We start from the raw sequence: 15,293 nt of genomic DNA on the forward strand, positions 1-15,293 counted from the left end.
TATCCGAATTCGTGTTATATCGGGTCGCGTTATATCGGGGTAGAGGTGTACTTGCAGAATAAGGTATGAACAGTATAGTCCTATGTTTGTAGGATGCATTCTATACATGTTAACAGAGCTGTGCAAAAAAATCACCATTTTTGATTTATGAAATTTTATGCATAAATGTTAGCAGTTTCATGTGATTTTGCTCCACAGCTTAGTTTTATGTGGGTTTCCTTTTTCAAAATGGCTATTTTCACAATGAAAAAACAAACAAACAATTTTTTGCACGTTTTCAACAGAGAAGCCATTTTTACTCAAATCTGGGCTCATCTTTACCAGCAAATGAGACCCTTTACTTGAGAAATGTACATGTCCAACAACATTTTTCATGAAAATGGTCTCAAGTGTATAATAAAATTTGGAAAAACGTTGATTTCCAGCAGTTTACTATACTTTTTGTTTATGACTATTTCATGCTCCTCTAAAAATGCTTACTTGATGGTTTTAATTATTTTTACTACACATTACAAGTGATTAAATTATATCACCTGCTAATTTTTTGCCATTAGCCCCCCCCAAAATAGTTCAATGTGCACTCTATATTTTTAAACAAACAAGCAAAACAGTAAACCTCTAGCATTCACTTTTGCACAAAAATGGCCACAACTTTTCTTTGAAATTCTGTTTCCAAGGCAAGTACCTTGTATGTTAAAATTCAGGCCACAACTAATTTCCAAGGCCAAGTAGTAAACCCTTAAAACAGGGGTTTTATATTGGAAGTGCTGACACAACCCTACAACTAATGACACTATAATATAACGGCTAAGGCTTAGGCCTGCATTCCAGTTGGCCTAAGGATGTTCAAAATATAGGGCCTCTTGTCACTTTTAAAGAAATGACCAACTTAATTTACTATAATAAAAGCTTAGGAAGAAGATGTTGCAATACTGCAGATGTCTGCCTTTACATTGTACTCTGTCTATACCACTCTTCTTGAGAACCAAGATTTCTGAACTTTATAAAGATGGAGACTGTAATTGAGTTTAATGTACCTAGGAGCTAAAATTACATAGCCTTATTTATCAGAATGAGTGTTAAAAATGAGAGCCTTACAATAAGGGTGAATTGTAACAAGACAGGACTTACTAATACATTAGCAAGGAGTTGCTCAAAATCCTTTGGCTATAGTTCAGACCCTTTAGAGACAAAAACCTACCCTGTTGGAATGTTTCTAAATCAATGCCAATACCAGAAACAAAAAAGTGCTGAATTCATTATTTATATTTTTGTCACACACAAGTATGCAAGTAGAAAATGACACTGCCATGTAAATTCATTAAAGTAATTAATGAATGTATGTAATAAGCAAGAATCAGCTTAATGCAGCTATAACTCTTCTGACAAAATGCTTTTTTATGAATTTTGATTGTTTAAAATGTTCAGTGTTAATATTAATAAATTATACTAAAATAAATGCAATATTAGCAGGAACAGGTGAATCCTATAAAACAACTTGATAGGTTACTACCCAAGATAAAAACAAAGATCGTTAGTATTCTAACTCCAAACAATCGTCATTAACTGTAACTGCACATGAATGAATATAAAAAACCCAGCTGACACTCCAATTTAGAACTGGGTCAGAATGGGGTAGGAAGCATTGCAAAGACAGGATGCTCAGTCCCTGGGAAAGGAAGAGAATCTCATGTTCTGCACTTATCCCATAGCTGACAGCAGCATTATGGGCTCTAACGAAGTCACAATCATCCCCTTTGGCTCCTAGGATGGTGAGGGTCATTTAGGGCTGCAGACAGAAGGAATGAATTTGGAAATATAAAAAGTATACACAGAGCCTAGGAATGCATGACTTTATTTGAAAGGATTGCTTCCCTGCCAGTTAATGACTGATTTCCCCCATGATTGATTTCCCCCACAACCAAAAGTCGTCCTGTTGGAATAACATCTATCATGACTGTGTAAACATCTATGCCAGGCTGGAATTGAAACTTTCAGGAATCTGAAAGTTTCATTATTACTATGGCAAGAAACTGGTATTCTGCCTTCCAATTTGGGCAATTTCTGAAGCATTTATTAATGCTGCTAATTATACTATAGTTACTATGCTTATGTCAAATAAACCTCATTTTCACTAATTTAGCAGAGTTTAGTGCTAACAGTGTAGAAATTTGCTTTAAATTTCCACTTTACCATTAAATGCATAACATTATTAATAGCAATTTTTTGTAGTATAAATGATTGTCTCCTATAGCCTTCACAGAAATTACTAGCATTTTGACCAAAAACATATGCAATTTTCCATTTGCCCTGCTCATAAGCAAAAATGTTGATGACATTATCGCTTTGACAAGAAGTGCTTAGAAAGTGCTATCATCATTATACCCTGGTAATTATTAGATATTAATTCCAAGGAAAATTTTAAATATATACATACTGTTCTTCTTTTAGCAATTTTTAATACTAATCTCTGACATTATAAAACTCTATTTTTGCCCATTGATAATTTCTAAATACAAAGCATGTTAAAAGTATGTTCAGTAATCTACAGCCTTTTGAATGAAAGGCATCAAAACACTCCTTGTGGCAGAAAAGGGTCCTAGTTGTAGGTGTTTTAATAGCTTTTTATACTTTGTCACTGGAAATAAATAGACAAGGAGCAGTCTCGTAGGAAACTGGTAACATGTTGGAAATATTTGTACATACCAAAATGTCATTTTTTTTTAAAAAACTTATTTCTCTTAATTGTGTAGTTACTTGTTTTACTAAAATTACTTTGATCCATCGAGATGCATTGTTCCGACTATGCAGACGTGCCAGTTATTTGACCATTATACTCTGCTGTTTCCATTTTGAGGATGTATGGGATTATGCTGTCAATCGGAACATTTCCTATGAGGCCAGTAAAAAAAAGTTCCTCTGTAATACTAGAGCTCATCAGTCTAAGTGCTGGTAGGCGAACTAGAATCCGGGCTAACCTGGAAAAGAAGTTCAGGAGATTATGAAAAGGTATAATGCAAATAAGGGTACGTCTTCACTACCCGCCGTATCGGCGGGTAGCAATCGATTTATCCGGGATCGATATATCGCGGCTCGTTAAGACGCGATATATTGATCCCCGAACGCGCTCACCGTCGACTCCGGAACTCCACCAGAGCGAGCGGCGGTAGCGCAGTCGACGGGGGAGCCGCGGCCGTCGATCCCGCGCCGTGTGGACCCCAGGTAATTTGATCTTAGATCGATCCCCCCCCCCCCCAAGTGTAGACCAGCCCTAAATCTAAACTACTGTGCTGCTAAAGAGCTGGGCCTGCTTTTATTATTAAAGAAACTCATGAGTGAGAAGAAAGGCAATTTATGTTAATTTAGCTATTCTGAAAAGAATGTCTATGCTTATTCTTCCACTTTGCAAATTAAATGAAAAATGCACAGTTCTTTAAGTCTACTGTCTGTGAAATTCCCAGCTTTGCAAGTGTTTTATGGCTAAGGACAATGTCATACTGAGTAATGAGGACATTTTCACATTTTTAAGAGCAAAATGCTTAATTAGTTTAAATAATCTATACAGCATCACTCTCAGTTGCCTAGCAACTTCTTAATGAAAAACCAGATCGCAAGAGAGGCATGAGAATGTATAAAAAAGGAAGCAGAAATATCTGAAAAGAAAGGGGGAATTTTGAAGGGTTTTGTTGCTCCCTCTTATGCTAGTCCCAAACCCCATGTTTTGTTAATGTGTACAGACAATGACTAAAATTTACAAATATACAGAAGCTAACCTTATACCACCACTGACATTTTAAAAGCAGTTTTACTTTACAGTAATTCTGTAGCATATCTACCTTGTTTAAATAGCAGGATCACATGACAAAAAAAAATCAAAATAAATGAGTTTCTTGATGAAATTATTTAAAGTATATAACAGCAGAGCCCCCTAGTAATAAAACGAGAGACCCATTGATGATTCATGGCTAGCTGTGGAAAACATTCTGTGTAGAACCAATTCTGCTAACACACCATCTCTTGTAAATGTGAAGGTACATTAGTAAAGGGATTGAAGTCTGGCATCCCTTTTTGTAGCCATAAATTTGAATACTTTCCTCTGCCTGATTTATGCCTGCAATCAATTATTTAGAAGTGCAAGATAGCTCAGTGGTTTGAGCATTGGCCTACTAAACCCAGGGTTGTGAGTTCAATCCTTGAGAGGGCCACTTAGGGATCTGGGGCAAAATCAGTACTTGGTCCTGCTAGTGAAGGCAGGGGGCTGGACTTGATGACCTTTCAGGGTCCCTTCCAGCTCTATGAGATAGGTATTCTGAATTCACCCACAAGTGAACAGGAGGGTGCCAACTGCACTCACAAAAATGGAGGCTAGTCTTTGGGGAAATTTGGCCCTTTATAAATTTCCCTTCCCTCATTCTTTATTAAGAAGTATAACTGCATGGGAGAAGATTTTTATTTTTCAGTGGCGCAATTCACTTCACAGGGATAAAGCCAAAGTAATTAGGAAACAAAGGAAATGCTGTGCAACCAACATTTCAGACAAATGTCCTTGGGAATTAAAAAATGGAGGAAAAAACCAAAAACACAGGTAGATAGAATTTCTTCTAATTACAAGCTTAAGGGGCTTAGTTACTATTCCCCATCTAAATCTTGGTTTTCAAAGGTTTATATGTTGGTAGTTTGCAGATGCATGAAACTTACCATACATAATCTGTTAAACTTTATAAGGACAGGAATTGGTTCAGCCCTTTTATGGTCTCAGACTATTTGGCTCTTCTAACTTAAAAATAATAAGAACCTCCTCCAACACTCCCTCCCACATACCTACACCAGTCTCTATAAAATTAAAAAAATTGCAGGCAGTCAATCCTGCTTCTTGCCCTGTTTAAACTAAACCTGTCTGCTTTTATAAATGTGCAGTCCCCACAAAACTAAATGTAACAACATTCTTATGTCTTTATGCTGCAACCATTGCTCAGGGAATTATTCAGGGTATCAAAAATAAATACCTATAAGTATCTTCTGGATAGGTTTTTTGGACATAGTCTTGCAATTCCATCTGTGCCTTCTCTTGGAATTTTTCTATTTGGCTTGAACTCGTCAGACCAGGGTGATCTAAAGAAATAAAACATTTCCAAATGTCTATGGTTTCACCATAAAATAAGACATGAGTACTTACAAAGAATCTTCTACTTAATTTCATTCAACTCTTCCTCTTGGGTACCATGGTTGATATGATAGTTGCAGTAAGGAGTACCTCATTAAATCTCAATAAATCATTCTGAGATTATGTATATTATTTTCAAAGACATTAGTATATATGTTATTAAATGAATTATTTGCAAATTAATGTATTAGACACAATGCATAACGTTATCATTTATGTACACATGCTTAACTAATATGATTTTGTTATGAGTTGTGTGTAATATGAACAGACATTGCTCATTAATATATAGGCTGATGTTGTAATTGTACTTTCTGCTCACTGTTGGTCCTGTAATATGTGTATTTGGCTAAAATTTCATTCCTGGCTTTAGAATTAGTGCACTCACGTTTCCTTCTGCAGCTGGCTGTGCCCACAGAACTGGGAGCACATAAATTCTGAGTGCACACCTGCTATCAGTGGGTCCAATCATGCTACAGGGTGGACAGCTTTTGAGGGCATAATCGTTTGTTTCTGCTCCTTCTCATTTCAAATGGGTTTCCCTCCGTTGTTTGAACTCACTAGGCAGAATAATCAATTTCTTGCTTTCAAGATTTTGACTTCCAAACCTTGACCGGTTTGTATTGTCACAATTCCAGATGCTTTCAGCTCATCACTGAGCAGTCAAATAATCAGAAGGGCAGAAAATACCATGTGTGGCTATGCAAAAACTTCTTCAGCGACAGGCTCATAGGGCCACAAGTGTCATGTTCCTTCTTGCTCTCTCTTAAAAAGGACTAGAGCAGGCCTATGCTTGGAGTCTTTCTCCTCCCACATCAGCTAGAAGCATTTCTTACGGTGTGGCCTAGTGGACAGAGACTGAACTAGGACTCAGGAGATCTGGGTTTTATTTCTGCTCTGCCAACAGCCTGTTGGGTGACCTTGGGCAAGTCACTTCCCTTGCCTGTGGCGCAATTTCCCCATCTGTAAAATGGGGATAATGAAACTTACCTCCTTGTAAAGAACTTTGAGATCTGCTCATGAAAAGCTCATAGATAAGAGCTATGTATTACTATTACTACAGAAAAACCCAAGGCACAGTCTGAGAAATTCCCCAAAGCAACAGTCCAAGACCCTAAATTAATCTAATTAAAACAAGATTTATTAAGAGTAGATAGAGAAAATATTAAAGCAAAAGAAAAGGCTTGCATGACATCCCTACTCTGAATACTTTGTAAAACTCAGTGAGGTAGATATGTTAGAATTAGTTACAGTGGAAATAAAAGTAAATGCCTTACATTTCTAAGAGAGAGCTTCCCTCTCACTCAGCCTGTCAGCACTTCTTATCTACCCTTTCAATGTCCCGGGAATGTTTAACTCCCCGTCCCCTGCCTGATCATCACTTTGTACTTTGATATGCCTATGGATACCCCTGACAAAGGTGTCCTCTCTGAGGAAATCCTCAGATCTCATACACAATGTCCATTGTATATTTTTTAGTTATCAGCTCTTATGCTCATTGTCCTTATTAATAAATTGGTGAGAGGAGGGATATTGTGTTTATTGGAGGATGTATCTAAACCATAGTAGACTTTCAACTCACATTATAGCCAGAGGATATATTTCCCCATACCATTCTTATCATTAATTATATTCCATATTAAACGAAATGTGACAAATTCACAGTCATCTGTCACACATGCCTACTGACATGACCCATCCACAGAGGAGGGGTTGGAAATTGATAGCACAGCTTTATGCCACTCAGGGATCCCCTTACACCAAGATAATCCCCAGCTGCACTATTAGAGCAGCTTTCAGGCTTCTTTGTGCTGTCAGAGTATCACAAAGCAGCTTGGGAAAGGGCTGGGGGACTGAGAATCTGGCCTTTAAATATATGTAAGTATGTATAAAATATGTGGAATTTCTGGAGCCTTAAATCAATTACATTTGGTGCCCCAAAAGTTATTTTTTAAAAGGGGTTATTGATGCTGAAGTCTTATGGTGCTGTGAGATATTTTATGAACAACTCAGTAGAACAGTCTTTTCATCACTGGATATTTGGTTCTCTTTAAAATCTCCTGGTGCCAAAAGATTAATATTTTGTAAGTTCAGCATCTGAACTGCAGTTAGAAACACGGGAAGGTCATTATAATGGTTGCCAAATGCCTTACCAGGGCTAAAGAGGACTATAGCTTTAAGGTATGCATATTCATATCCATCAATATCAAGCTTGGCCATGCTGTTACAGAATTCCTGAAGTTTCCAGATGTGTTCCATGACTTGCTTTATTCTGTCTCCGGAAAGCTTATCTACAAACAGACATTACACACTCTCTTAAGAGAGTTCAAATACATTTGAAAAATTAACGAAACCAACACCCATCCCCTTTATAGGAATAGATCAAATGAAATTTTAAACCTTCTGAATTGTACTATAAACTTTTTTAAACCATATAAAAATATATCGTGCATGAATTAATACTCATGGAAGTGAGGATTGAGGATCTAATAAACTGGAGTCAGGCACAGTACTGGCAAACATAATGCAATATTTTTCCACAAAGGTCTGCCAATATATCTAAACCCTAATCAGCAACACCCATGTTATTCCAGTGATGGGCCTCTTCTAAGCAGAATGTGCTGAATGGTGCTATAAATTAAACCGGGGTCTGGGGAGGTGGACAAAAGTGAGAGATTAGGTGCAAACTATCGAATTACCTTATTGTAACTTGTGACCCAATCAGGAGTCAGTCTGGCTGTCCAGAAGTGAAAGGCTAATGCAATATGACTGTGCCACCTTTTTCCATATCTGTTCCTTTAGAAAAAACTGTTTGTTCACTGTAGTATGTACCCTTTCCCCCTCTTGTGGAGTAGAATTAACTCTGTTACACACAGGTTGATCCCTCAGCCTTTCATATTACCATGTCCTTTGTGTTGGCTTCATCTCCTTTCTGTTTAAAAATGTTTATTTGGAAAGTGCTACACCAATTATGAATTTTCTAAAGTTCCATAGTTTTAGTTGAGCCTTAAGAGGAGATATATGAGGGGCACTTTGTTTCAGGAAGCATTAGCTAAAAAGGGAAGAAAAGACTCCTACTTTGGTAAGAAAATGAGAAACAGTTTTCCTTTTCCTCCTCCCCTGACTGCATATTTGTAGACCAGTCAAAGAAATATGACAGATAGAAACATGAGATTATATTAAGACAGATATATGGACACATGATTTCCATTAATTAACTTCATCAAGATAAGTCAGATCAAGAAACCTACCACATATCAAACTTTTCAGCTGAAAAAATACAAATTAAAAGAACTTTACTCCATGTATGACCTCTAATACTTATATTTCATATCATTATAACTTAAGTATTTTTGCCTTCATCTGTACTGCTAATGGCTGCATAGATTTGCTTAGCCCTGTGTGTCCTAAATTGGATTTTTGATGTAATTTAGGATTACTGTATATATTTTATGCAACCACAATAAAAAATTGAAAGGAAAAAACTAGACATTTTTACATAATGTCTTGAAAACAAGAATGAAAATATAATAACATTTCTAAGATAGATAAACTGATTCTTGTATTGTGATTATTCAGGGTGATACAGGTGCTATCACATTTTTATTTTTTTAATGTATGGGAAACAATAGTGCAAAAGTACACAGGGAAAACAGCTGGAATTCTAGACTTTCCCAGAATGGTTACAATACTCATAATCTTCCTAGATAAATTTCTAGTGTTTTGTCTTCACCATTTTAAAATAATAATAAAAAACTTAACTTGATACCCTTATGTCAGTACCTTGGAATGACATAACATGAGCTCATATAGAGCCAAATCCTCTTCTCAGTGCAAATCCCAAGTAACAAGGCTAGGTACTGAGGAGGTCTGGAAGGGTCAGGGCTGACGATGGAATTCTTTTCACTCAGGCTATGGAATGGTAATGCCACCTTATGGCTCCTGCAGCTGCTATAATCTCCAACCCCTTGCAGGGCAGTCACCTAATCCTTCACCTTCAAGCCCCCCTCCACTCTCAGATGCAGAGAAAACCTGAAGGGCACACTCTTCAGGGAATGCAGGGTATTCAAGCCCACCTCCATGGCCTCTTCACATCATTCCCCTTTCTCTGTGCAGTAAAGCAGGGGTTCTCAACCTTTTTCTTTCTGAGGCCCCCCACAACATGATATAAAAACTTCACGGCCCACCTGCGCCACAACAACTGGTTTTCTGCATATAAAAGCCAGGGCCGGAGGTAGTGGGGTAGCAAGCAGGGCAACTGCCTGAGGCCCCATGCCATAGGGCCCCGGCAAAGCTAAGTTGCTCAGGCTTTGGCTTCAGCCCCATGCAGCAGAGCTTAGGCTTTCTGCCCTGGGCCCCAGCGAGTCTAATGCTGGCCCTGCTTGGAGGACCCCCAGAAACCTGCTCGTGGCCCCCCAGGGGGCCCCAGACCCCTGATTGAGAACCACTGCAGTAGAGCACCACCTTTTTTTGTTTTGTTTTGTTGTGTTTTGAGGGGCTGGTTTGGGGGTAGGATTTGCCTATGCTTATTAGGTTTGAAAGGATTACATTTTAAATCAGTAAGTGCTGTAATCGCTGATTTCCCCCTTCCAGACAAACCTCCCCCCTCTCCCCAAACCAAACAAAAAAAACTCATGAAAAAAATGCACATTGTTGATAACTGAAATGTATTGTGTGGGAAATTAAAAAATATATAACATATTGCACCTGTAGACCGGGGTGGGCAAACTTTTTGGCCCGAGGGCCTCATCTGGGTGGGGAAATTGTATGCAGGGCCATGAATGTAGGGCTGGTGCAGGGGGTTAGGGTGCGGAAGGGAGTGCGGAGTGTGGGAGGGGGTGCAATGTGCAGGAAGGGGCTCAGGGCAAGGGGTTGGGATGTGGGAGGTGTTTGGAGTGGGGGCTCCGGCCCGGCACCGCTTACCTCAAGAGGCTCTGGGGTGGCAGCGGGACTAAGGCAGGCTCCCTGCCTGCCCTGGACCTGAGCCTCTGCCGGAAGTAGCCAGCATGTCCGGCAGTGGCTCCTGCCGCGCACTGCCCTCACCTGCGGGTACTACCCCCGAAGCTCCCATTGGCCGCAGTTCCCTGTTCCCGACCAATGGGAGCTCCAGGGGGCAGTGCCTGCAGGTGAGGGCAGCGCACGGAGCCCTCTGCCCCCCCAGGGGCCGCAGGGACGTGGTGCCGGATGCTTCTGGGAGTGGCGTGGGGCCAGGGCAGGCAGGGAGCTTGCCTTAGCCTCGCTGCGCCATGGGGCTGGCAATCTCGTGGACTGGACTGAAACCCTGATGGGCTGGATCTGGCCCGCGGGCCGTAGTTTGCCCTCCCCTGCTGTAGACAGTTTGTAAGCTATGGCTGTCATTTTATTATTAAGAAATTAAATTGACAGAATTTAAAAATCATGTGACAGATTCTGTGCTCAGCTTCCAAGAGGCACCCATGGAAGGCACAGCCCAGGGAGAGGAGTGGCAAAGGTGGCTTTAATACAGTTTTTTACTGCCTACATTCTGAACTGGCTGGTGGCAAGAGTGGCTCCTGGAATATATTAGAACAGCCTCAGGAGCTACTCTAATTTACAGCAGCTACCTCAGAGCTGCAACTGCAGTTGACCTCTGCAGCTCCTGTATCCTCCTCATTGATGTGAGGGAGGGAAGGGGAAAAAAAATGTCCAGTGAACATAGTCATAGATCCTTTGGTTATGCTTCTCCATCATCCCCTCAAAACCCCATGATGTGCTGGGATCTAATATAGAGCACACAGAATCCTGACCCCTTTGTGTGTTGCCCTCACATTAACAGTGGAATTACATCAGTTCCATTGTATCTAAAGGCTCTCCACACCACAGAAGAATCCTTCCAATAAAAATTATGATTATTAATTTTTATAATTAATAATGAGGGTACATCATTTGAGGTTTGCCTGTCCTTAACTGTGACTATTTTCTGCAGTCACTTTGAAACTTAAACTGTTTTCATGGTTTGGTATTTACTCAGTTTATGTAGATTTTAAAAATGTATTTATCTTTGTACCTTCATCCTGGTACTAATCCTTGCTAGTTTCATGACATATGTAGTATTCTGTAATTTTCTGGCTACATATACATCTGGTTCTTCTACTTCTGTAAGTAAAGATAAATTGTATTTGCAGACTTCAGGCTGTCACTATTGATTTTTTTTTTCTACAGACAAAATAATTTCCCCCATTTATAAAAAAAGAAAAAGTTACCCATATCAATCATATTAATTTGCATAATCCTCCCTGTAAAAAAGCCAACTGTACCAGATCATCCTCCATTCTAGAGATAAAAATTAGCAGGTTAACACCGAATCAAAAAAGATACCTATCTTCTTAATGACGCAAGAGGCAGTTTGTTTTGAGCTTTTTTATATAACTTTGTGACATAGCCATTAATTAATTATTAAATATTTATATTTTGGTAGTGTGATATACTTGCAGTAATAATTGTGCAGTGATGGTCAGCAACTATTTCAAAAGTGTAACCGTAAACAACTTGTGGTGTGTGTGTGTGTGTGTGTGTGTGTGTGTGAATGTTTCATCACCTCCAGCAAAGAAAAATACCCACATGAAATTCTAGGATGGGAGGAAAACTCTATGGTGTGCACTCTACAGTGCTTCTTTGAATTCTTCTGTTGGGTGGGCCGGATTTCAGACCATATCTTGAGAAATCTGCTGGACACAGAAGACCATCTATGCTAAAACTCTGTATCAGCACACTCCAGTGCCCTTCTAAGCTTCCTGGACTCCCGTTCTGCCTCTGCACTGCCAGGGACCCCGAGTGCGGGCTTCGTTTGGAACTCTCCAGAAGAGCAGTTCACAGAAAAGTTAATGTAGCTTCAAGATGCATCAGCTTTTTTTGTAGACTCTCAGATGGATGAAAGGGAGGAAGGAGAGATACTGTGTGTGTCCCCTCTAGCCTGGGCCCCACCCCATGCATTGATCTCTAGGGCTATGTCTTCACTACCACGGTAAGTCGACCTACGCTATGCAACTCCAGCTACATGAATAACGTTGCTGGAGTCGACATATCTTAGGTCGAGGTACCGCGGGGTCTACACTGCAGGGGGTTGACAGGAGAAACTCTCCCGTCGACTTACCTTACTCTTCTCGTCGGGGGTAGAATACAGGGGTCGACTGGAGAGTGATTTGCTGTCAATTTGGCATGTTTTCACTAGACTCACTAAATCGACCGCCTGTGGCTCGATCTCAGAACATGGATCCCGGCTGTAGTGTAGATGTAGCCTAGAACTATGGAGAGCTCTTTGTGAAGTTGGTGAGATTGACTCCTACATCCTGTGCAGGAATAGTGGAGGGTTCCTTCCTTCTCAGGGGGAACAATACCTGTTCCAATCCCTTGGAATATACTTTGTGAAAAAAAATGTACAGACACAGGTTTTTAAATCTTTACTGCTGAAAGTAGCACATACCTGCCTAACATGTATCTAATACCTAGCATGACCTAACACGTACCTTCCTGTATGCTGTTCTGCAGGTGGTTGACGATAGCTGCTAGGATAGTAGATAGACTCATCACCTGTGCACACTGTGCTAGGCCTAAGGTAAACAGCTCATTCCAGCAGGCACGAACTAGGCTTGTGTTACAGTCCTGTCTATAAAGACACAAATCAAACACACAATTCTAGCAAGTATTAAACTCATGTTGGCATTATCCTATAGGTCTGACATGTGGAAAATTATGGTTATATATTATAACGATAGTATTCTGGTCACTATAGTAACAGGCAGATATTGACAAATAACAGAAATTTAAAAAAAACAGCAACAAAAGTGCTTGAGGCTGGATGCATTGGCTATGAGAAATGATCATAGATTATCTATGCCAAGTTATATGTCCAAAAATTAGTCGCTTGCTTTTGACTCAATTTCACAATACAGCCTCATGGCCCTCTATAATACCAAGTATTATCATCATCAGTCATCTTGTTTTTCATATTCTTCAAAAATGTAGAAAAATGCTATATCGTCTCTATACATTTTAAACAATTTATTATAAACTAATTAATTAACTTTATTTTTTAAAAATCAACACAGTTGCAAAATGTTCAGCTTAATACTTAAATAATCACTCAACAGAAAAATATTCACTCACCCAAGTGCTTGGAAAGCAGGGATGGATCTAGCCCAGTGCATTGAGAGGAAAAGCAGTCGTGATGCTGACTCACAGATGTAATGTACATTAAGGTACTCTGGCATTGGACTAGGCATTGTTAGCTGCACGGAAATAAGAGTACAGTATAGTCTGTACAGGTCAGACATAAATCAATGTTTATTATGAACGAAATAAACTTGAATAAAAACATGCAATCTGCATTCAGAGACTTTTGCTGAAAACTGCCATTTATCATGGAGTTAGATTAGCAAAACTTCAGCACATAACTCAGTAGTAGTGGTAAGAAGAACAGGCTGGGTATGGGGAGGTGTGAAAGGAATAATATGGGAAACCAAATGGGATGGTTCTGTAAAAGTACTTTAGTATTAATTCAACAACACTTATCCCTGAATTTTCATTACTGCGTGCAGCATCATTAGCTTCACAATTACTAAAAAATTGATGAGAATCAGATCTTAAACTAAGTGCAATTCTTTAAAATTACAACTTATTTAAAATCTATATTATTCTGGCAAAGCCATGCCATATGAATCTACACTTGCAAAAAACACAATTTTACTTGAAGTACACAGATTAGCTTTCCTATACATTGCTTATTTCACTATCTTGATGATTTTTATCTGCTTAAAGGAAATGCACTTTGACAGCAAGAAGGAACATCCTTATTGGTTACTCCCATACAATATATCTAAAAGAGGTGCTTGCTCAAATTCACTTGAAGATACAGCTACTTCAAAGTGCAATCCCTTCTGCAATTCCATAACAACAGTTCGCCAAATAATGACCATCAAGAACATAGTTGTAATCCTTAAAAAATGGCCCAAATTTCAACATCCTTGACGTGAGGATGCTTCAAACAGCCGAAGTCAAGAGTTCAAAATATTTTTTAGTAACAATGTATATGAATTACACATTTGATATTATTTGTTATATTTAACACTACAAGTGATTCACAGTAGTACTATATGTAAGATCTAAATCTAAAACAAACATCATCCCACTGTCAATTGACAGGTCCCAAGGAGAGTGCATATGTAGTGCTTCAGGATACAGAGTGCAAGGGAAATGTGGAAATATTTTATTATGTCCTGAACAACAATAGCTAGTATACTAGACAATACTGACTATGGCAAAATACAACGATAGAAGAAAAACACAATACTAAAATCATTCCAAGTTATGTCTTTGCCAAAAAGATAGTTGAGGAAGCACTCACCTTAAATGTGACATGTGTATCTGTAAGTAGGGGTCCTTCCACTTCAATTATTGGTGTTGACTGATCTCTGCTGATTACATGAATATTCCCTCCTCCTGTAGGATCCATCCCATCTGCCAAGTTCTGAGCTACTGTGCCATCTGTGGTATTAAGTGCTTTAGCCAAAGTATCAAATGCACTGCAAATAAATGAAGAAACAATACAAGTTTATTTCCTTATAACCATTAACAAATTTGGAGTTGAGGGCAAATCAAACACTACAAGTTTTTCCATCTAGAAGAGAAGCCAGAAACTTTTTTCGCACAGATTCTGGGCCAGATTCTCCAATACACTCTGTTCTTTTGCTCTGCTCAGGCAGTGTGAAGGGGCCAGGCAGGTTCTGGACATATATGTCTGATGGAAAATTCCCTTGCAGAGGGGAATTCTCCCCTGGCATAAGCCCTGCACCAGCTGCTCTTTCTTATTCTAGTAATGGTGGCTCCTGCACTGCTCACCCACCTTCCTCTTTCTCACCTTGAGGCTTCATTACAAGGATCCTCCACTGGCATACGGTCTCTTAGGGATGTTTTGGGAATGGCATATATTTAAGCAGTCCCTAGGCTTCTTTCTAACTAAAATTGGGATTAGGTTGACATCAACAAGCCTTGTCTTTTATGGCAATCCAAGGCAGAATTTGAAGCCCAGCTCTCCAAAGTTATCATCTCAATCTCTTGTTTATTTCAAAATCAGGAAACAGGGAAGTAAAATCTTGCACCTCCATTTTTTTAA

The 15,293-nt window shown here is 39.2% G+C and overlaps 1 protein-coding gene across 1 annotated transcript in view; it reads right to left on the bottom strand.

The window, feature by feature from the left end:
- Positions 1-1,546: 1,546 nt before the first annotated feature.
- The window catches only part of NR2C2 (nuclear receptor subfamily 2 group C member 2), a 54,963-nt gene continuing 41,216 nt past the window's right edge, over positions 1,547-15,293 (bottom strand). Inside the window, exons 10-15 of the mRNA XM_024207509.3 lie at positions 14,526-14,703; positions 13,289-13,410; positions 12,649-12,788; positions 7,318-7,455; positions 5,007-5,112; positions 1,547-2,978 (exon numbers count right to left, since the gene is read on the bottom strand). Of these exons, the coding sequence (XP_024063277.1) occupies positions 2,804-2,978; positions 5,007-5,112; positions 7,318-7,455; positions 12,649-12,788; positions 13,289-13,410; positions 14,526-14,703 (859 nt within the window). The 3' untranslated portion in view covers positions 1,547-2,803. The remainder of the gene's footprint in view (positions 2,979-5,006; positions 5,113-7,317; positions 7,456-12,648; positions 12,789-13,288; positions 13,411-14,525; positions 14,704-15,293) is intronic.

This window comes from Terrapene carolina, unplaced genomic scaffold (assembly GCF_002925995.2).
Source record: "Terrapene carolina triunguis isolate 2854851 unplaced genomic scaffold, T_m_triunguis-2.0 Scaffold89, whole genome shotgun sequence".
NCBI lineage: Eukaryota > Metazoa > Chordata > Testudines > Emydidae > Terrapene > Terrapene triunguis.